A 21,843-nucleotide genomic window follows, 5' to 3' on the forward strand; every position below is an offset into this window, starting at 1 on the left:
GTCATTCTTAAAAAAGGAAGATGTGTTCGTAGTTTTGCCGGCCAGATATGGCAAAAGTTGAATCTATCAACTAACGTTAGCTCCGCTGTTGGGAAAACGCTCTGGTTGGTTGAAGCGCTGTCCTATTGCGTGCAGAGGGAATTTGAAAGACAGCCGTTTATCCCGCCCCTCGGATTGAGCCGTGTCTATGGTGAGTTGCCAGACCCAACATCTTGATGTAGGTCTGGCTTGCTAAGCTATGAACACACATATATGGGGCAGTTTCCCGGACAGAGATAGTTCACCCAAAAATGAAAATTACCCCATGATTTACTCACCCTCAAGCCATCCTAGGTGTATATGATATGACATTCTTCTTTCAGACGAATACAATCAGAGTTATACTAAAAAATTTTCTGGCTCTTCCATCAAAGTGCATCCATCAATGATAAAAGTCGAACGCATCAATTTAAGGTGGAAGAGTGACCTTTGACCTGACACATGACGTAAAGACGAACGCGGAAGTGCAGAGGGAGCAAGACAAAACACCAGTCACGAATTAGAAGTGAAAAACGACATTTTTTAAAGAGACATGTCGGAGGAGCTTGAGTTTGTTGCCCAGCCCTGTTTATTTGAACAGCGAGAGGCATCTAAACTTACAATACTCCTACATCATACATGCGTCATGAGTTACTCTTGTGGCGCAAGTCGACTTGCGTAGTATGTGTGGTTGTCTGTCGGAAGGGGTCTGCGGTCGACTGCCGCTTAATCATCAATCATAAGAGCCCAACTAATGGAAACACTAATCACTGTTATGGTGACATCAAATGAAACACATTAGAGTTAAACTCCTATTAATTCTCAATAACAACTTCTGTAGATGTCTGACAGAAATAAAGTCAGTCTGGTAAGTAATAAGTGAAGCTGGTAATGCTGTTTGTGGAGTTGTTTAATCCTCCTCTGCTGAGATCTTGAGATATTTAATGTCTTATTTACAGTAACACAATTTGTTTTAAAAACTTGAGTTAAACTACAGTTGAAGTAATGATACAGCAATTTTTATTTTTGTAAGATTATTACATTTGTGATTTATTTCACAAGTGAAGCTCAGACCTAAAAATGTATTACATGAACATCCACGTCAACATTCCCTTGTGTGTTTGTCTTGTATTATAAATGTAGATGCTTCACCAGCACAACATAATTCAACTTCTGTCAGGTCCATTAAGTCAAGAACACAGATAATAAAAATAAAGAATTTTTATTGAATAGATTGCAAACAAGTTGATGTTCCTGAATTGAAATTTGGCGGTATGGCTCTGTTCAGGGAGTCCTCTGACCTTTCATGAGCACCATGAAATAGCAGAGAGTCAGAGGACAGCAGCAGCAGCAGCATTAGGGAACGCTCACACAGTTTAGGACTGTGAGAGCTAAAATATCCCCCTGTGAACAGAGCAGGCAACATGACATAACAGCAAATGCCACATTATGCATAAGGAGGAGCTGGAGAGGTGGCGGGCAGCAGAAGCGAGCAGCAAGCATGTATGAGCAAACTGAATGTGCTTTAAATAGGGCGCCTTGTTTGAGCTTGGCCATTGAGCAGCGAGGGGAGTTAACGAGCTAATGCAGCTCAGCTGGAGCAGATCAGCTGACAGGACAGTGTTGTTAGCAAACAGCATTAGCAGCGTCTTGACTACCTGGCCTGCCAGAACTGACGCTGACGCTCAATTCTGTTTCTTGTATGTCTTGTTGATCATTTTGATTGCAGGTTTTGACAAGCTACAGATTTTTGTTCTGGCCACATTTCTTAATGCAGGTTTACATGTTTTGAAATAACATTCTATTGACAATCCGCTCCCTTCACATCTTCTCATTATCAGTGATTGATGATTGTAATGATTGTAATTTCTCTTTATTTAGGTGCTAATTTGTAAATCAAATGGCATCCTCAGTATATACTGATTATCTGATCAACTGTTAAATATTTAATTTAAATATCTGTCATCCATGGGTAATTTATCTAATTTCACAACCATTATATTGGCTGGTTATATTGATATTGGGAATATTAAGTATTTATGTTTCATTGTTTTGATCTTGTTGTTTGTTGCAATCATAGTGGCAAATCAATTAATTATTGGAATAATATGCAAGGAGAAGTCCTTGCATGAACCTATGTATGTTTTTGTATGCAGTTTGTCTGTAAATGAACTTTATGGCTGTATTGCTTTATTCCCATAAGAATTTTTAGATATTTGGACTGGAAACAAAACAAAAATACTAATTAAGAAAGCATTTTTTGCAGTTCACGTGGGGTAAGCATTCTTTTTGAGAAAAGATTTACTACCATGTATGTTGATTTGATCATATAGCCGAGCCAAAGAGGCAGCATGTAACAGGGTGATGTTATATTGCAAAAAAGGTTTAAGGAGTACCTTAAAAGACAGACTTTTAATACACAATACTTGTGATATCTCTATTATTTTTATAGTAGAATATTTACTTGTATAGACTGATCGTCTAACTTCTTAAGGGCACGACTAAAGGATAGGCTCTTTAGTTACTGCGAGATTATCTCTATAAACTTTGAAGGTGGTTTTAAGATAATTGGGAACGGTATTAATCGTGAAACATTACATTTTCTAAAATAAAAATGGCACTTAAAAATTTGATTTACCCCATTTGATTTATTTGTTCATTGTCACCTATAAGGTAGAAAAATAACTTAGTACTGTAAGTCATGCGCTCTTTTAAAAAAAATTTAAGTTTTGCATGTGTACAAAAACTGTTGTTTGTATTTGTTCAAATAAGAAAATCTTATAAGATAAGATTATTAAGAATCTGTTATAATGATTGATGATTTCGTAATGTAGAAATATTGTTTAATATCTGTAAAAAAAAAAAAAAGGCAAATTAACTAATGCTAGTGCTAGTTAACTAGTGCTTTTAAAAATTGTTCTTATCTTGCTTCTCTGAATTTATTAAAAAATAAATGTTCGTTTTGCTTCTCATTGTGTTTCACTAATGCTTCTTATGAATTTTTTAGACCACAGAACAATTTTTTATTTTATTTTTACAAAAACATGATACAAATGCTAGTCTTTAGAGGTGCATTGTGTAATATTTAGGAGGATCTGTTGACAGAAATGCATTATCATATACATAACTATGTTTTCAGTGGTGTATAAACACAAAATGAACCGTTATGTTTTTATTAGCTTAGAATGAGCCATTTTTATCTACTTACACCACAGGTCCCCTTACATTGAAATACGCCGACATGTTTCTACAGTGGCCCTGAATGGACAAACGCGTTTCGTCACTATGTTGTTCTTCGTGCAAAGAAGCTAGCTAAAGTCAGCGAATAAAACAATGACACAATGATGAACAAGTAACAATAATATTCGCAATAACATCGTTTTACTGAATAATTAAGTCAACATCATTTCTTAATTTATCTTCGTAAAGAACCCTCATTGCTACTCTCTGCTGTCTCAGATGATGACATCTCCTGTCGGCCACCGTAACTTCTGTTGGTTGCAATTTGCAACCTCACCACTAGATGCTGCTAAAAATCACACTCTGCACCTTTAAAGTCACCATGAAATAAAAATGGACAAGTCTTTGTCTTTTCTTTTTTTTGTACGGAATATGCAATACACAGGCATACAAGTGGTTTTTGCTAGTTTCAGCCCGATGCAGTTATCATTTTCACGTCCTGCACCACTAAATAGCAAATGCATTTGTGCCCATTTGTGCGCCCATGGGCTGCTGGTCTGAAAACAAGGTGTGGTCAGGCGCATTGTTGGCGCGTTACTATTTTGAGGCAACTGAAATAGACTGCGTGTTAATATTTGGCATGTTTGTGTGCTGCTGCACCCTGTTATGTGTGTGTAATAAGCAGAGTGTATGCATGTTGTGTACCCGCCTATAAGCTCATATTACTAATGCGCCCTTTAAATAACAACAAAAAAAATATTGTGCCATTGACTTTAGACCAGGTTTCAGTTGGTCAATTGTGCAATTTATTTTTTTTATTTTTTTTTAAGGAACAGACCCAGGCTCAGGAACAGGAACCAACTCAGGCTCGGGTTCTGGAACAGACTCGGGCTCGGGAACAGACTCAGGCTCAGGCTAGGGCTCGGGAATGGGAACAGACCCGGGCTCAGGAACAGACCCAGGCTCAGGAACAGGAACCAACTCAGGCTCGGGTTCTGGAACAGACTCAGGCTCGGGCTTGGGAACAGACCCGGGCTCAGGGACAGACGCAGGCTCAGGGACAGACGCAGGCTCGGGGACAGACATAGGCTCGGGGATAGATACAGGCTTGGGGACAAACTCAGGTCTGGGAACAGGAACAGTTCTTGGGGCAGGAACAGGTCTTGGGACAGGAACAGGCTCTGACGTTGGGCTCAGGCGGTGAGGCGGCGGCCATCTTTGCCGAAGACACCGGCACGTCAGGCTTGACGTGAACAGTCTCCGGCTCGGCAGGCATGACGTGAACAGTCTCTGGCTCGGCAGGACTGACGTGAAGAGGCTCTAGAAGGGTGGTCTCGACGGGACGAGACTCTGGAGGGGTGGTCTCTGGAGAGCGTAGAGGAGCGGCTTCTGAAGAGTATAGTGGAGCAAGGGCAGACTAAGGGGCAGACTGGGACTGACGAAGACGGTGCAGGAACAGGTTCTGTTGATGTGGTGATGAAGATGGCTGGTGTTTGTGGTTGAGCGGCGATGTTATCTTCAGCCTCATCCACGGTGAAGGCTGAACCACTCAACCTCAGCACATGATCCAGGTACTGAGCGAGGGTACCCAGGATCGCAGCCGCTGGAGCTAGCTGGTGCAGATGATCGTCAAGTCCGTGCCAGAAAATAGTCTTGGGGACGTCATCTGCCCAGTTTACCTCTTGAGAGATTTCCAGGAACTTTTCAACATATACTTCGATCTGGCAGCCGTACTGGAAACAGGTTACCAGATGACTAGTGGGATTTAAGAGGTTGCGGAGAACGCCCATCTTTGAAATTTGTTGGTCCGATCTTCTGTCACGGGTGGTTGCAGGAAGGCAGATGGAGACGAAGATATATTCCCACAAACAAAGGTTTAATACAATAAAACACAGGACAGCAGAACAGGTAGGAACACACACTAAGGCTGCTTTCACACTGGGCTCGTTTGCTGCAGTCCGAGCCCGAGCGCGTTTGTTCCTGGTGCCCCCCGCAGTGTTGGTCTAGTTTCACACTCAACTTGATTCTATCGAACCCTGGTGCGTTTGTGTGCATTTTACGTCATCGCAAACATGCACGGCACATGTTAGAAAACAGAATGCAAGTCAATATATTGTGTTTTTATTTATTAATTTGGTGCTATTATGCACAGCTGAGTGAACAACACTGGTTTACTGTGTGTATGTGATGCATAAGGTGGTTTTCTGCTGCTTGCATACAAACTATTTTGAGGAGACAGTGGATTTCCATTAATTTGTTGTCCTGATTCCACGCACTATGCGCGAATACACTGCAGGCTCACTCTTGCTCGTATCCAAGGTAAATCATCAACACTGTCATCCCTTACATAAGTTTTATTTAACTAAATACATAATAATCAGCTAAAACGCATGCACAGGTCACTTTACTTCCCGAACAAGTGCGCACCCGAGTCCGTGTTGCTTTCACATTCACGCGAACCACGGCATGGTTCGACTGCAACAGAACTCAGACCACCTCCTCCAGGTAGTCTTGGGTTCGGTACCCCAGTGCGCACCCGAGTCCACATGATAGCGTTCACATTAGCGATTTTTCATGCGATCCGTGTCCCGTTCCGAACTAAACTGCCAGTGTGAAAGCACCCTAAATGTAACTGAGATCGGACAAAGACTGAATGAACAGATGGAACTTAAATACAAACACAGAAGACACTGATTAATAGAACACAGGTGATACAGATGACGATGATGACTAAACATGTGACACAACTGAACTGATAATGACAGTAACCATAGATACGAAGGAGTGGCTGGAAAAGAACAAAGGAGAACAGGAACCAATCAAAATACAAACTGAAATGCCAAATAAACACTGACACGTGACACACGGAATGAGTTACAACAGATTTCTAGTTCCCAGCATGCTTTGCTTCTGACTGTTAAAGGAGAGTAAATGTTAAGATTAAGTGTTATTTGATGTGTTTTGCTCAATATTAATATAGGGGGGATATCTGTTAGTGTTTAATGTTCTATTATTTTGGATTTTCTCTGGTATGTCTGAGTTTTTGGGGTCACCATTCTGAAGAGTAGAGGATTGATAGACGATTGGACAAACACCATTAAAACAGTAATTGCTGTATTTTAAAAGTAATGGCTAAGCACTCCTCATCACAGTGATAGTCTCTTGGCTAAATACTTAAGTTCATGCAGGTGTGCTTGTGCTTTTGTTAACTAGTCTGATGTTGCATGAGTAGATATATCTGCAAAATATTACACATTCAGTGCCATATATCTGGTTACATATACATCTATATATTATGAAATGTATTACGGAATATAAAATTACATACATTTTGATATATTAGTAAATATATTGTCACATATTTTTCAATATCTGAAAAGCGGCAATTCCTTATGTATTATTCAATATATTGTAATATATTAGCACAACATATTATTATGTATATTTTCAAATATACTGTTTAACCATTTAATATATTGATCATTCATATATGGGAAATATATGTTCCGTAAGGGGTTTCTTGTTTCCTGCCTTTGATTATCCTTTGTGTTTATATATATATATATATATATATATATAGCCCTGTGTTTGTTCTTGGTCCGATCTCGTCATTATATAGTGGTTGTTCTGTTCACCGTGTTTTTGCATTCTGAGTGTCTGAGAAGTGTTATTCTGAGTATGTTTTCATTAAACACCAACTGCTTGTGATTAGACTAAGACTTTTATTTTAATTTGTGCCTCGACCAGCTTTTCACACTTACATGTATAAAAGTAGGCATGTTTTGTTTTGTTTTCTTTTATTTTTAACAACTGAGAGTGTGCCTCCTTGGAAGTTAGTGTCATATACCAATTGCATAATCCACATATTGTATAGTCAGCATCTAAGATTAAGATGCGCTTAAGATGGTTAAATTGCTCAACCACTGGTCTCGATCATCTGACAGGAAGAATTATCAGCCAAACACAGTTCAGACTCTGTACTTATAACTTAACTAATTCTAGTGTATGGGCATATATCCAAAATGGAAAGCCAAGTATGGAGAATAAAAAACAGAAAAGGGGGTGCATAAAAAAGATGAACAGGTTTGTTTGTAGAATAAAGTATCAGAGGTTTGAGTAAATCTGTAAAGAACTGTTTAACATTCTTTTTTTCATCTGTGTAAATGGGTGCCTTCTCACCTATATAAACATTTGAATAATATTTTCTATTTGACATTTTTTAATAAAACTAGAAAAGAGAAGGAATCTATGTACAGTATGTATATAAATATGTAGTTGCTTTTATAAAATGGCTGCAACATCAATATGATACAATTATGTAAAAAAAATTCTTAAATTTAAGGTAATTTGAAGTGGATTATTTGCATTGACCAAAATAAGAGTTATGTAAATATCAGTTACACATACACAATTTCAGATTCCAACTCTAATGCCATTAAACAATGTACAAAATGTAATATAAGACATTCAAATGTGTCCATATAGGCCTTGCCATTTATTTAGTAGAAATAAAAAATGCATCATTACACCTTTGTTCAGTCTTTAAATTAAAACCAAGTGCAAGTATTTTTCTTTGTAATATTTTTGTGAGGCTAGTGCTGATCTCCTTTGTTCTAATTCCATAAATAAGTGGATGTAGAAGTGGAGGGATCAGGATAAAATGAACTGACATAAACACATTAAGTTCTTTTGAAAGACTGAAATTAATTTGATTGTATATCACAGAAAAAAGAGAGGCCAATGAAAAATTTATAAAAGTAATCAAGTGTGGTGTGCATGTTTTTAGAGCCTTCTTTCGGGCGTTTTCTGATGCATTCAAAGAGACAAATAATATCCGCACATATGATAAGATGACAAAGATTAGAGGTAGAACAACAAAAGCAAGTACCAGACATATGCCATACAGATCTCCCCAGGTATTTTTGGCACAGGAGAGATTAACAACGGCCAAATTGTCACAAAACAACTTGTTTATTGTATACCTGCACATAGGCAACCTTGATGTAAGGTACACCTGTACAGCTAGAGAGCAGATAGGAACACAGTACACAATAAAAAGCAGAAGTCTTATTTTACCCGGAGTCATGATATTGTGATATTGTAGAGGCTTGCAATTTGAAACATACCTGTCATACGCCATAAGTGTCAGTATTGCATAAGCACATGTTGCATAAATATTAATAAAAAACACTTGCAGAATACAGTCAGTATACAGTATATCTTTCATATCATCAACAAGATTCTCCATTATTTTAGGAAGTACAGCAGATGATCCGATTAGTCCATTAATAGCTAGGTTGAATAAAAATATGTACATGGGCTTATGGAGAGATGTGTCCAAGCAGATCACCAGCATCAGTGTTACATTTGCAAAAACAGTTGTAAGATAGACTGCAAGAGAGATTACAAAAACTCCATAATTAAGAGCACCAGGTGGTCCATAACTGGTAAAAATCAGAGTGATGTTCAAACTTGGCAGAATCATTTTCCTGATGAAGAGAAAGAAAGGCATTTCACTTTAGAACAAATATGCAGTATACAATATTAAATGAAGGATTATATTCTGAGAAATCTATTTACCTAATGTTTACAGACTCTCTCGTCTTCTGAAGATCTAAGCTTCTGTAGCTTTATTCTGTTTTATTCTACAAGGCCCACCTCCAGTGGATGTTATCTGTTTAAATCTACTCCCTTTTTTTTTTTTATTATTAAATAATAATAATAATAATGTTATTATTAGTATATATCATATCAGTACATATCATATTATATATCGAAATCACAAATCATATGTTATTAAAATGGCGGACCGTTCCATCCGTACCGCGAAACATAATTGTGTCATTTTACCGTTTCTACAGATTAAAGTGAGCAGTGGGTCAAAACAACGGAGCGGTCCACACCACAAGCACTCAGGGTTGTTTATGGTAATGATCTTTCGGAGATATATCTACAATATTTTTTATCTAAAGCCAAAAGTGCTTTATTCAAGCCCTTTCCACTCCGTACGCGTTGCTCTCTCTCCCTCGCTAAAAACATAAAGCGGCACATTAAGAGCTGCAGATGAAGCGGTTATTTTAATAACAACAGTAGCAGAAACATGGTGAGCAGCAAAATAGATACTTTCGCTAAAACACTGCAAATGAGAATGCAGCTAATACAATTATTTTTATCTATCATACAGATGACTAACCATTTAACTAAACAAGACAAGATAATATGTGGCGTCTTAAGAGTTTTTTTTTTTTCATTTAGCATTATTAATCAGCATATGAGCATATGTTTAATATGTTACATACGGCTCTGGATCTAAATGTCCAGTTTCAAAAATTGTATTTGTTGGACCATAGTTGCCAGGCTTTGGCTGGGTGAGGCACGTTCAGGAAGACGAAGAAGACGGATCAGGATTGAACAGTATTTATTCACGAACAAGACACGTACCAAACTTAGCAACTGTGTTGACGAGAACCGACAAGGGAGAACTGAAACTGGGGAAACTATATACACAGACAAATGAGGAGACTAAGTGACAACAGGTGCACACGGTCAGTGATGATGTCTGTGATGAGGATGATGACAGGTAACAGGTGAAACCGATTAACAAGGAAACACATAATGCACAAACACAGAAGGCAAAACAAAGTCCAAGACAGGTGTCATGACAATAGTCACTTTTTCATGTCTTTCAGTCAGAGTTTGTACATATAAATATAGAAAGAAAGACACACTTGTTACACTTATTTAACTTAGTTCTCTTTCGAAGTAGAACTTTGACACCCAAAAGATGCCCAAAATCTTTAAAATTTTAGGTTAAACTTATTTGGCTTGCTGTCCACTGATAAGGGGCTCGATGAAGCAGCTTCAACTCGAGCTCTGATATATCCCCACAGTGGCTAAACATAAGATATGATTACAAAGGATAAGGTACCTAAGATGAAGGTGGAGTATGGGGAGGTGGAGGGATGCTGGACCAGCTGATGCTAGAGAGAGATAAGTGGCTGCTTATACACTCTGGCTGTTGACTGAAAGATTAGATGGGCTCGCTCCTCCCTAACTTACGTTTAATAAGTTCATTAAGTTAAGTCGTTCATCAGTGGACCACTCCTAGCAAGGGGAATAAAATAGGTTTTCACGGTTGCTTGGGCTTAATACATGGCTCAATCTGAATGGCATAGCTGCTTACCACATTCCTTTGGTTGGAATGTCTTTGGGGAGAAACCCTTTGGTATCTCGTTTCCTCCATGGTACTCTGAGGCTGAGGCCTGAGACATGGGATCTGGCCATTGTCCTGCAAGGCCTGTCCCTGGCTCCCTTCGAGCCTATTGAGGAGGTTCCAGACAAGTTTTTGACCTTAAAACCACTGTTCCTTCTTGCTATCACTTCTCTTAAAAGAATCAGAGATTTGCAAGCCTTGTCGGTTTCACCTTCGCTTGGAATTTGCACCTGGCATGGTCAAGGCCTTCTGTCCTTCTCCTCCTCCTCCTCCTGTCCTCCTCATGATCCGGACCAGGAACAGAATAACCTGCTGTGCCCAGTCAGGGCACTAGATGCTTATGTCCACAGAGCTGCCCTGTGGTGTAAATCTGAACAGCTGTTCATATGTTTCAGGCCCCCCAACAATGGGTCCCAAGCATTTAGGCAGAGAATAAGCAAGTGGGTAGTAGAGGCTATCTCACTGGCTTATTAGTCGGTCGGACAACCCTTCCCTATGGCGGTCCGTTTCCACTCTACTAAGAGTATGGCAGCCTCTAATGCCCTTGTATCAAGAGTTGCTCTCCAGGATGTTTGTGATGCGGCAGGGTGGTCCTCACCGCACATATTTGTAAGGTTCTACTCTTTGAACCTGGACTCTACACCAGGGTCCCAGGTGCTCTTGTCCTAGTGCTGCTCTTCACGATTTCACACAGGACAGTCACTTCTCACTATGGTGGTGTTGGTATAGACATTCCCACAGCGTCAATCAACCCAGCGCAAGTTCCCTTGAAAGGACTCTTGACTGTAACCTCGGTTCCCTGAAGAGGGAACTAGACCCTGCATCACCTTGCCATACCTCCTACGTGCCTGTCAACTACGAAGATAGCGCTGTTTGTTTTGGGCATGCTTTATATTTTCCTGGTTCGTGACATCACCTGCCTCTAACGTTTCACCACACCATTGGACTGATTTCACATGTGTTTCACAACGAAAGTAGAAAGCATAACTCTGCCATACTAACATCCAACTTTTCCCAACCATTAATATATCAATCTCAACACAGTTACAAAAAATAAGTAATAGTAAATAAATAAGTAAATAAATACCACACTTAATCAACAACAAGTTATTAATACGAACTCAGGGTGCTCCCTTATATATCTAGAAAGTAAAGGGTTAAAGGGATAGTTCACCCAAAAAATGTTTTATTAGCCCATCATTTACTTACCCTGAAGCCATCCTAGGTGTATGACATTCTTGAAGATTGTATTAACAATATTGGAACTGCACAGTAAATTAGAAAATAAGACCTATTGAAAGGATACTGGCAAGTCCCGTTGACTCAACACGCTTCTGACATTGGTGCTTTTGTTACGCCAGATTATTTTGCCCAATATACACGGATAGCTTCCGGGTTGCACAATGCACAACATGTTGCACCTGCAACCTTTCAGTGCCTAATGCAGTCAGTCTTGAGAGACGTGGAACGCTGTAACGTGTATTTGGATGATGTCGATGAATATGATAAAGAGATAATACATGCTATTTTATCTGTGGGCACTGGGCATGGAAGGGCATGGAGGCAGTTACTTAAACTTAAAAGAAGGCAACCTTTTTGGCACTTCTGGATTCTACCCTAAATTCTTGTATGATTTCTTATATTGGATGCCTGATTCAGATATTTGTCATTTATTCATCTATTCTGTGTGACTTTTCAACATTAACAGTGATGGCATATGACAGGTATGTAGCTATATGTAGACCACTTGAGTATCATTCAAACATGACAAAACAGAAAATGTTTAAATGTATCCTTTACTGCTGGCTGACTCCATTTGTTTCCATGTCTGTTCTAATTATTTTATTATCTAGACTCACTTTATGTGCAGTATTGATAGTTTATTGAGTGACCTTTAGCAAGTATGCTCTGTAAAGTGAAGATATATTTCTATGGTTATTCATTTCCCCATTTCTCCAAGCCAAGAATAAAATGTTCAAGATACATGGATGTGAATTTGCTCCCTAAAGAAATCTCTGCGAAATCTTTTGACTTCATCTCCAGCCAAGCAACAGAAGCGTTTTTATACACAATGTTTTAGTCCAGCGTTTTAGCCCAGACACAATGTTTAGCAGTGCACACAGAGCCTGGTCTGTATTAACAATAAGGTACAACAGGAATTTTTGTTTGGTATTATATTGGTCCTACATGTTACACAATGCTTTATTGTTTGCTTTTCCAGCCTGAACAAGTCTACTGGTTTGGATCTGGTATTTTCATCATATGAATCGCTGGGTCCAAGTAAATATGTGTTGACTATTTTGATTTTCTTAGTTTACTCAGTTGCAACCTTAGCAAACATATTTATAATGCTTGTTATCTACTTAGAATCAAGTCTCCATAAGCCAATGTATATATTTTTGTTTAACTTGATGTACAGTGAACTACAAGGAAGCAGTGCTGTTTGGCCAAAAGTTCTTTCAAATCTCCTAACTGATTGGCACACTAGTGTAATGCCAAACCAGCAGAGGGAGCCCTCACCTGAGTACTGACTGTGCTCCACTCTCTCTGCTTCTTCTGCACTCATTTCCTGTTTGACTGCTATTTAAACAGAGACCATACTTGTACTCATTGCGAAGTATTGCCAGTTTACCTGCCTTACCGAGTGTTATTTCCTGTTTATCCTGCCTGTCTACTGTGTATGATTCTGCCTGGTTCCCTGTTTTTCGATTATCTGGATTATCCCCTTTGTTTTGGTTGCCTGATCGGACTGATGTTTTTGCTTGGACCTATTGCCTGCCTACTCACGCTTGCCTTTTGGAATTCCCCTTTGTATGTTGACAGATCTGACTGCTACCTTGGTTTTGACCCTCTGCCTGCCTTCTCGTATTTGTTTGTGGTAACTGTCTTTAATAAACTTCCGCACATGGATTGTCACTCAGCCTCAGCTTCCTCGTTACAACTAGTTCGTATGAGGGGTGTCTTCTCCAAGTCTATTTGCTTAGTATTTATGCTGCTTGCACTTATTCTACTTTGACAGTAATGGCCTATGATAGGTATATATCCATTTGTCAGCCATTAGTACCATATTATCATGAATCGTAGTAAAATTAAAATTTGGCTTATGTTAAGCAACTTAGTTCCTGTTTTCTCAATAGCTGGTCAAATATATTTGACATCAAGAATTCCCTTATGCACCCATACTCTTAATAAGCTATTTTGTGATAACCTTTCAATCATTAACATATCATGTAGTATGAGTAGTCTTGGCTTTTTAAGCAATGTGTATGGTTTACTAATAATAGTGTGTTTATCTGTGCTCCCTACATGTCTTATATTGCTGTCTCATGTTAAATTACTTTCTGTTAGTTTAAAAGTGTCAAAAAATGGTCAAAACAAGGCACTTGGAACATACCTTCCTCATTTGATAATCTTCATAAACTTTTCAATTGCCATGGTTTTTTCTGTTATATATAACAGATTTACTGTGCTTATATCTAGTGAGATGAATGTCTTCATATCAGTCCAAATAACACTTTTGCCACCACTTTTGTATCCAGTAATATATGGTGTTAGAACCAAAGAGATCAGAAAATGTACTGTTAAAATAACCCAGAGATTGTGTGCATCAACAATCTGTTATTATACTTCAATACAAAAAGTACCTAAAATATTTGCAATTTCATGATCTTTATGTACATTATGTGTTAAATTATATGGAAAGCTATAGACAACCAAAGACATGATTAAAAGCAAATACTATTGTACAATGTTTTGTACTTTCAGATTTTATACAGTAAGATAAAAAGGTCTGATCCTACTAGTGGGAAAACCTAATGTTCATTCTTTTTAAATATACTACAGTGTTTTCATTATAGATTATATTATCATCATAACAATCTGAGGGAAAATTAGATTTTCACAATTTCCTAGTGTTTAGTGTGTGTCCTTGACAGAAGGGCTCAAGCTGGCATGGGCGCTAAACCATTTGAGAATGTTCCAAGTATCATGTGTTTCACTTCAAGAACATCTGACCTTTGTACAGTGCAGTTCGCGTTCTGGATAACACTTTTTTTCAGGTTTAAAGGGGGAAAATTCTAATGTGTTCAGAAAATGTCAATGTGTTCTTAGACATTTGAACCCACTGCAAGCTCATTTAATTTCATCCACAAAAACGTTAGGGTTAGCATCTAAATATGTTCTCACTTGTGCACACATGCAAATGTAGTAAAGGCTGTTGCCTAAAAGCTGGTTAATTCATAGCTTTACCTGTTCATTTTGTACTGACACTTGTTTCACTATAGGCTAGGCTACAATGACATGTGTGATCATTTTAATGACATAAAACAATTTATACTGAGTAGAGTAATTATTGAGTAAAACAAAACAATGAATACTATTGATGCACAATTATATCTAATTTGTTGTGTTGTAAAAATCCCCCATATTTCAAAAATCTTGCCAAACAAATGTCCTGATTTAGTGGTGATTTGTCACCATCTAGTGTTATATTTGGGTTGGGTTGTTCTTTTGGTCCACAATGTTGAACAAAGAGACTTTTAAATCAGACCCAAACTTTATTTATTTCTTTAGCAAATGTGTTCTTATTAAGTGTGCTTGCTGAAAGCAGCACACGTATTGTTCTTCTTAAGTTTTCTTATTATTATTAAGTGTGCTTGCTGAAAGCAGCACACTTATTGTTCTTCTTAAGTTTTCTTATTATTATTATTATTATTATTATTATTCCCGGGAGAAAAATTTTGGCCAGCTCCTGCGCCTAGGCCCTTTGAGACAGAGACACCGTTCCAACTTTAAAACGTACGGTCAGTACCGGTGTAAGTTGCTCGCGAAGATGACATCACGAGTCCATGTCGTTTGTCCGCCATAGTGGATTGAACAGAAAGCGAAACTAAAGTTTCACAGGTCACAAATTTGGTCCGAACTTCACGAAACTAGACGTCCATGATCCTTGGACCAAGCCTCACAAAAGTTACTAGAAGGATTTTTGATTTTCGGAAGCGTTTGCCCGTCACAGCCAAACGAAAACGGCGGCGTAGTCGCCAAAACAGGAAGTAGTTCATATTTCAGGAACGCTGTCACGTATCGAAACCAAACTTTGTACATGAACTCGGGACTCCAATGTGAGGAAGCACAAGATGTGAATTTTTTTATTTTATTTTTTATTTCAGGCTAATTGACAAACCCATTTACCTATGTCTATGCAAAAGACCTCACACTTTTAATGTCAATGCATTTAGACAGTAGGTGGCACTGTTGTATTACATTTCACAGAGCTGCCAAGTCAGTGTATAGACTGCATTTGTTTTTACTAGGTTTGTCTTAATAAATGCAAGGCCTGAATTTCGTTTTTTGCATCGGTCTAATTTAATCATCTTCATTTATACAGATTTGTATGTATGAATTGTGCATTTCCAGTTCTCAAAGCAGTTAATAAAAAATAATAAAAAAACTTTATACAAAATACATAATGCTCTTCTTCGCTAACAGAACAAACAATTCATTGTCTGTGGCTGTGTTTGTGCGCACGGGAAATATGCTGCGCATAACAATAGAAAACAAGGAGAAACGCGCAGTCACATGCTCAAACAATCAACAACGTCGCTCTAGAGGTGCGTTGTGGACTGCGAAGTGGACTTCACAGGGTATTCTGCCATCTTAAGTGAGATTCCAATCCGAAAGGAGCGAACATGTTCAGTTCGAAGGGCACTGCGCACGGCATAGGGAATAAGGGAACATCGATACATCACTTCACAGGAAGTGGAGAGCAATGACCACACAACTGTCATTTCGCGCACCACGTCATCACCAGTCAGAACGGTCATAACTAACGATGGAGGAGTTTACGTATGTGTGTAAGTATTCATACATTTCGCCATTGTTATACAAATGACAGTATTTTAACGGTTATTGTTGTGAATATTACATATACTACTTTTGATGATAATAATTTACCTCAGTGAATGCAGCCAGCTTAGCTAGTTTGTGAAGTAAAGTGATTTTATTTTAGGTAGTTGAAAATAGTGCAATATAATTGTAAATATATAATATAATAATAAAAATTAAAATATGAATGTAGTCCTATATATATTTATGTTATATCATAATCTGCGCGACCCCGTCGTTGACTTTCTTTTAATAACGTTTGCAGGGCGTTTCAAATGAGTGGTTATTGTCAGTGAAGTCCACTTCAACTGATATACCGTGCTCAGGGGGAGTAGGGGAGCAGTGAACACTGTGTATGGACCCTGTCGAATGGAATGCACATTAGATGTGTAAAAACAAGTGGAAAGCGCGAGCGCGCCGCTGTCTCCTTTCCATAAGCGCTTGCACAATCTTGAAAAAAGTACTATTGTTGAAATTCTCAAATCAAGCAAACTTCAACGCACCCTTATCCACTATCTGCTAACGTTAGTGAACCGCACCCAAGCAAGCACACTTTACAGTTCCCCCGGAAATGCATTTTTTCTAGTTATTATTATTATTATTATTCCCGGGAGAAAAATTTTGGCCAGCTCCTGCGCCTAGGCCCTTTGAGACAGAGACACCGTTCCAACTTTAAAACTTCCGGTCAGTACCGGTGTAAGTTGCTCGCGAAGATGACATCACGAGTCCATGTCGTTTGTCCGCCATATTGGATTGAACAGAAAGCGAATCTAAAGTTTCACAGGTCACAAATTTGGTCCGAACTTCACGAAACTAGACGTCCATGATCCTTGGACTAAGCCTCACAAAAGTTACTAGAAGGATTTTTGATTTTCGGAAGCGTTTGCCCATCACAGCCAAACGAAATCATCGGCGTAGTCGCCAAACAGGAAGTCGTCCATATCTCAGGAACTATGTCACGTATCGAAACCAAACTTTGTACATGAACTCGGGACTCCAATGTGAGGAAGCACAAGATCTGTTTTGTTTTTTTTTGTTTTTTTTTTATTTCTGGCTAATAGACAAACCCATTTACCTATGTCTATGCAAGAGTTTCACCTCACACTTTTAATGTTAATGCATTTAGACAGTAGGTGGCACTGTTGTATTACATTTCACAGAGCTGCCAAGTCAGTGTATATACTGCATTCGTTTTTACTAGGTTTGTCTTAATAAATGCAGGCATGAATTTAGTTTTTTGCATTGGTCTAATTTAATTATCTTCATTTATTAATATATACAGATTTGTATGCATGAATTGTGCATTTCCAGTTCTCAAAACAGTTTATAACAAAACAAAAAAAAACTTTATACAAAATACATCATGCTCTTCTTCGCTAACCGAACAAACAATTCATTGTCTGTGGCTGTGTTTGTGCGCGCGGGAAATATGCTGCGCATAACAATAGAAAACAAGGAGAAACGTGCAGTCATATGCTCAAACAATCAACAACGTCGCTCTAGAGGTGCGTTCCATTTGACCGTAAGTGGACTGCGAAGTGGACTTCACAGGGTATTCCGCCATCTTAAGTGAGATTCCAATCCGAAAGGAGCGAACATGTTCAGTTCGAAGGGCACTGCGCACGGCATAGGGAATAAGGGAACATCGATACATCACTTCACATGAAGTGGAGAGCAATGATCACCCAACTGTCATTTCGCGCACCACGTCATCACCAGTCAGAACGGTCATAACTAACGATGGAGGAGTTTACGTATGTGTGTAAGTATTCATACATTTCGCCATTGTTATACAAATGACAGTATTTTAACGGTTATTGTTGTGAATATTACATACTACTTTTGATGATTATAATTTACCTCAGTGAATGCAGCCAGCTTAGCTAGTTTGTGAAGTAAAGTGATTTATTTTAGGTAGTTGTAAAATAGTGCAATATAATTGTAAATATATAATATAATAATAAAAATTAAAATATGAATGTAGTCCTATATATATTTATGTTATATCATAATCTGCGCGACCCCGTCGTTGACTTTCTTTGATGACGTTTGCAGGGCGTTTCAAATGAGCGGTTACTGTCAGTGAAGTCCACTTCAACTGATATACCGTGCTCAGGGACTAGGGGAGCAGTGAACACTGCGTATGGACCCTGTCGAATGGAACGCACCTTAGATGTGTAAAAACAAGTGGAAAGCGCGAGCGCGCTACTCTCTCCTTTCCACAAGCGCTTGCTGTCCCCTGGCATCTGTCGTTGCTATGCAACCATGAACTGCGCTCTCCATGATGACAAGGAAGTATCAGCAAAAGATTAATTGATTTCTAGCCCTTGCATTAGCTTTACTACTAGATATATTTATGGAGATGAAAAATAATAAGGCGCCCTGTACAGCTATGATCAGCTGTTTGGCTGAACATTCAATGTTGTTATGCTGCAAGCTTGCTGCAATCATTTGCTCTGAGATGAAGCGAATATATTTGTGCGGGAATTTCTCGCACTATAAAAGCTAACCTTGCGGGAATGGTTTAAATTATGCACAATCCCCACATTCCTGCACCAAAATTCAAGCCCTGAAATGGCAGCGGGATGTGTAACTCTAGCATATGGCGCATATGTCATATAAAGTTAGGCAAGGCCAAACAGCGTTATCCATGTTGTTGCGATTGCATCGCTAGAATAAGCTAATAGTGAAACTGATAGCGTTTTTCATTTAATTACAATATGAGGACTGACGGTAGGCTATAAAAATCAGCGTTTCTTTGTAGGTGATGACAACCATCTTGACAGCAGCAATCAAAGCATCGCTAATTACGGTAAACCTTAATTTGAGATAGTAAATTTGTATTTTTCTAGTTTTAGGATTGAAGGCTCTTCACTGTAGATTAAGTTTAAAATTTAGCAGCCTACCTCAGCTCTTAGTTCTTATTGACAGCACAAAATAAAGTAAACAATTCCAAATATCTTTCTAATATCACCTGTTTATAGATTAATCGCTGGCATATTTGAGATTCAATTAATGGCTTTTTTTTAACATACCAAATACATTTTATCTGACAGAATATGAGATACTGTACTTATTTAAATATAAAAACTCCTATTTATATATGCAGACCTGAGATTAATTTGCCTTGTTTTGGTAAATGCAATAGCATCACCTTGTCCACATGGTGGACCACTTGTATATGGAATACTAGCCTACAACAATTGCTGAAAGTAATACTACTGTGTACATGAGCTGAGAGAAAAAAAATGCTTTGTGTTTTCAAATTTAGATTATAAAGTTTGAAGGTGAGCTCACAAAATACAGTGCTGTCCCAAAAGGAATTTGTTAATAACTAATAAAAGTAAAGAAATATATAGTGTCCAGTGTATGTTTTAGTTATAACATTGCTGTTTATTTTTATTTTTTTTTATTATTTCATCTTGCTGTTTTAATAGAAATGATGACACATTGTGTCACAATTTATGACACATACTGACACAATTTAGTGTGTGTGTGTGCGCACGTGCATGTGTGACCTTGTAATACATGGCACTTTATGATTACTTCATGACACTCACAAACAGTGAGAATAATTATTGAGAGTAACTTTTTTTCATATAGACTCCTATTTACCATGGTTCTGTTGTGTGTTTAACTATGTTTACATAGGGAAACTGGCACCCTGACTGAGTCTTGTTTCTTCTAAGTTTTTTTCTCCACTCTGTCACCTGATGGAGTTTGGGTTCCTTGTCACTGTCGCCTTTGGATTTCTTAGTTGGGGTTTAATCCAGTAATATTATTGATATGAGAACAAAGATTTAGCTGAATGGTGACACTATTGTCTTGTGCAGAACTTCTTTATAGCTGTGTAATTGAATTGAATTGAATTGAATTGAGCTTAATAATGAAACTGTTGCCTTCTGTAGAGCTGCATTGCTGAAATGAACTTGTTTCATGATTGATAACTGAATTAACACTGAACTGACTTGAGATGAATAATGACATTATTGTCTGTTTAGAGCTGCTTTAAATATTCTGTTTTTAAATTTCTGCCAATCACAATTTAACATATTTGGTCTATTAGAGAATGCTTTCTGCTATCAATTGAAGGTTATGCTTTCAAAACTGTTCAAAAACTCATTCTGAAAAGTGTGCTGTTCCATATTATCTTACTCATTACTGATAGGTTATGACAATCATACGTCAGAAACTGACAAAAGTCTGTCTAATTCAGTTAATTTCTTATAGGTTACAACCTACACAGCAACATTGTGTCTTCCCAGATCCGGCTCACATCTGGTACATGTGGAATAATGATCTGGCCCACATGCAGCGTGGAATGACAGCCCTTGGGTGGCTCACTCCTGTTTGCCAGATCTGGGCCACACCAGGCCATAGCAATGACATATGTCAGCCAAGAGCAAATAAATAAACCAGAACTGGACCTTATCTTAGCCACAAAATCTGTGTATATTGAAAAGTGGCCAGATTCAATGATTTCATCTAAAGTCTTATCACTTATTGTGTGTTTTGTCGTAAATACATGTACATTTTGCACCATCATCCGTGTAGTATTACAGCATGAGCTCCAGCAGTGTTTGTATCACCTCAGCCCATGAACAGTTCATCCCTCCACCGGGAGCCGTCACCTCAGTTTAAGTGGCACTTCCTGTTTGTAGCTTTATAAGCCATGTGCTTCCATGAACACATTGTGAAGTATTGCCAGTTTAGCTGCCTTACTAAGTGTTTTTTCTTGCCATTGTCTGCCTGCCTTGCTGTGTTTTGACCCTTTTTTCCCTGTTTATTGGATTGACCCTTTTTGTCTATTGTTTGGATTTTTTTTGCTGTCTGCCTGCCTTGCTGTGTTTGGAACCTTGCCTGGACTTTTATTACGTCTATTTACCGTCGTCTTGGATTGTTTGTCTTTGATTGTCTTTGACAATTAAGAACCTCTACAACATGGATTCTGAGTCCTCCGGCTGCTCTCGAATCACTCTTGCAGTACTTTGACAGGATAAGTCACAGTCACGTGGTGTCTGCACTGTGTCAAGTCAGACACAGTTTCTAACCGGCAAGCACTACTTCAAGTCAGCCGCCGATCGGTCTGCACAGCGCTGTATGAAGTTGAACAAGCCTATCATCTAAGGCTGTGTGGCTGTTAGTCACTTGTAGTTGTGTTTCTGCTCATCTCCTTTTTTTCTGTAATTGTTGCTTCTCTTTCCTTTTGTGATTTTGCTTGTTAACAGCAGGTGTTATCACTAATAGTCAATCACAACTTAGGGTACGTTTACACGACAATGATATGCTTAAAACAGAGGTATTTATTTTGGGTTTTCCCCGTACAGACGACACCATTGTCAAAGCGATCCCCATTCACATAGATCTGCGAAAAAGACTAAAAACCATGTATTCTGCTGCCAGGCCATTAGATGGCGATGAATCACTATAGACTGAACACGTGATACGCATGTGGATGATGTAATCATCTTCAATGATTTTGCATTTTTGTTTACTGTTACGTTCCCCTCCCAGTCTAGGGGTCAGAAGGTGAAGTAACAAAGAGAAAA

At 38.4% G+C, this 21,843-nt stretch overlaps 1 protein-coding gene and 1 pseudogene across 2 annotated transcripts; one reads left to right on the plus strand and one right to left on the minus strand.

The window, feature by feature from the left end:
• Nucleotides 1-1,986: 1,986 nt before the first annotated feature.
• Nucleotides 1,987-14,529, plus strand: LOC311090410 (olfactory receptor 6N1-like; annotated as a pseudogene). Its single transcript has 5 exons — nucleotides 1,987-1,990; nucleotides 2,099-2,200; nucleotides 11,966-12,237; nucleotides 13,396-13,890; nucleotides 14,522-14,529. The product of its transcript is annotated as an olfactory receptor 6N1-like (transcript).
• On the minus strand, nucleotides 7,694-8,683 carry LOC311091043 (olfactory receptor 8A1-like; the record flags this gene model as incomplete). The annotated part of the gene is made up of 1 exon (XM_084126774.1): nucleotides 7,694-8,683. The coding sequence occupies one exon, from the start codon at nucleotides 8,681-8,683 to the stop codon at nucleotides 7,694-7,696; it is 990 nt and encodes a 329-aa protein (XP_083982900.1).
• Nucleotides 14,530-21,843: the final 7,314 nt, after the last annotated feature.

Source organism: Abramis brama (genome assembly GCF_963993115.1).
Source record: "Abramis brama genome assembly, chromosome: 10".
NCBI lineage: Eukaryota > Metazoa > Chordata > Actinopteri > Cypriniformes > Leuciscidae > Abramis > Abramis brama.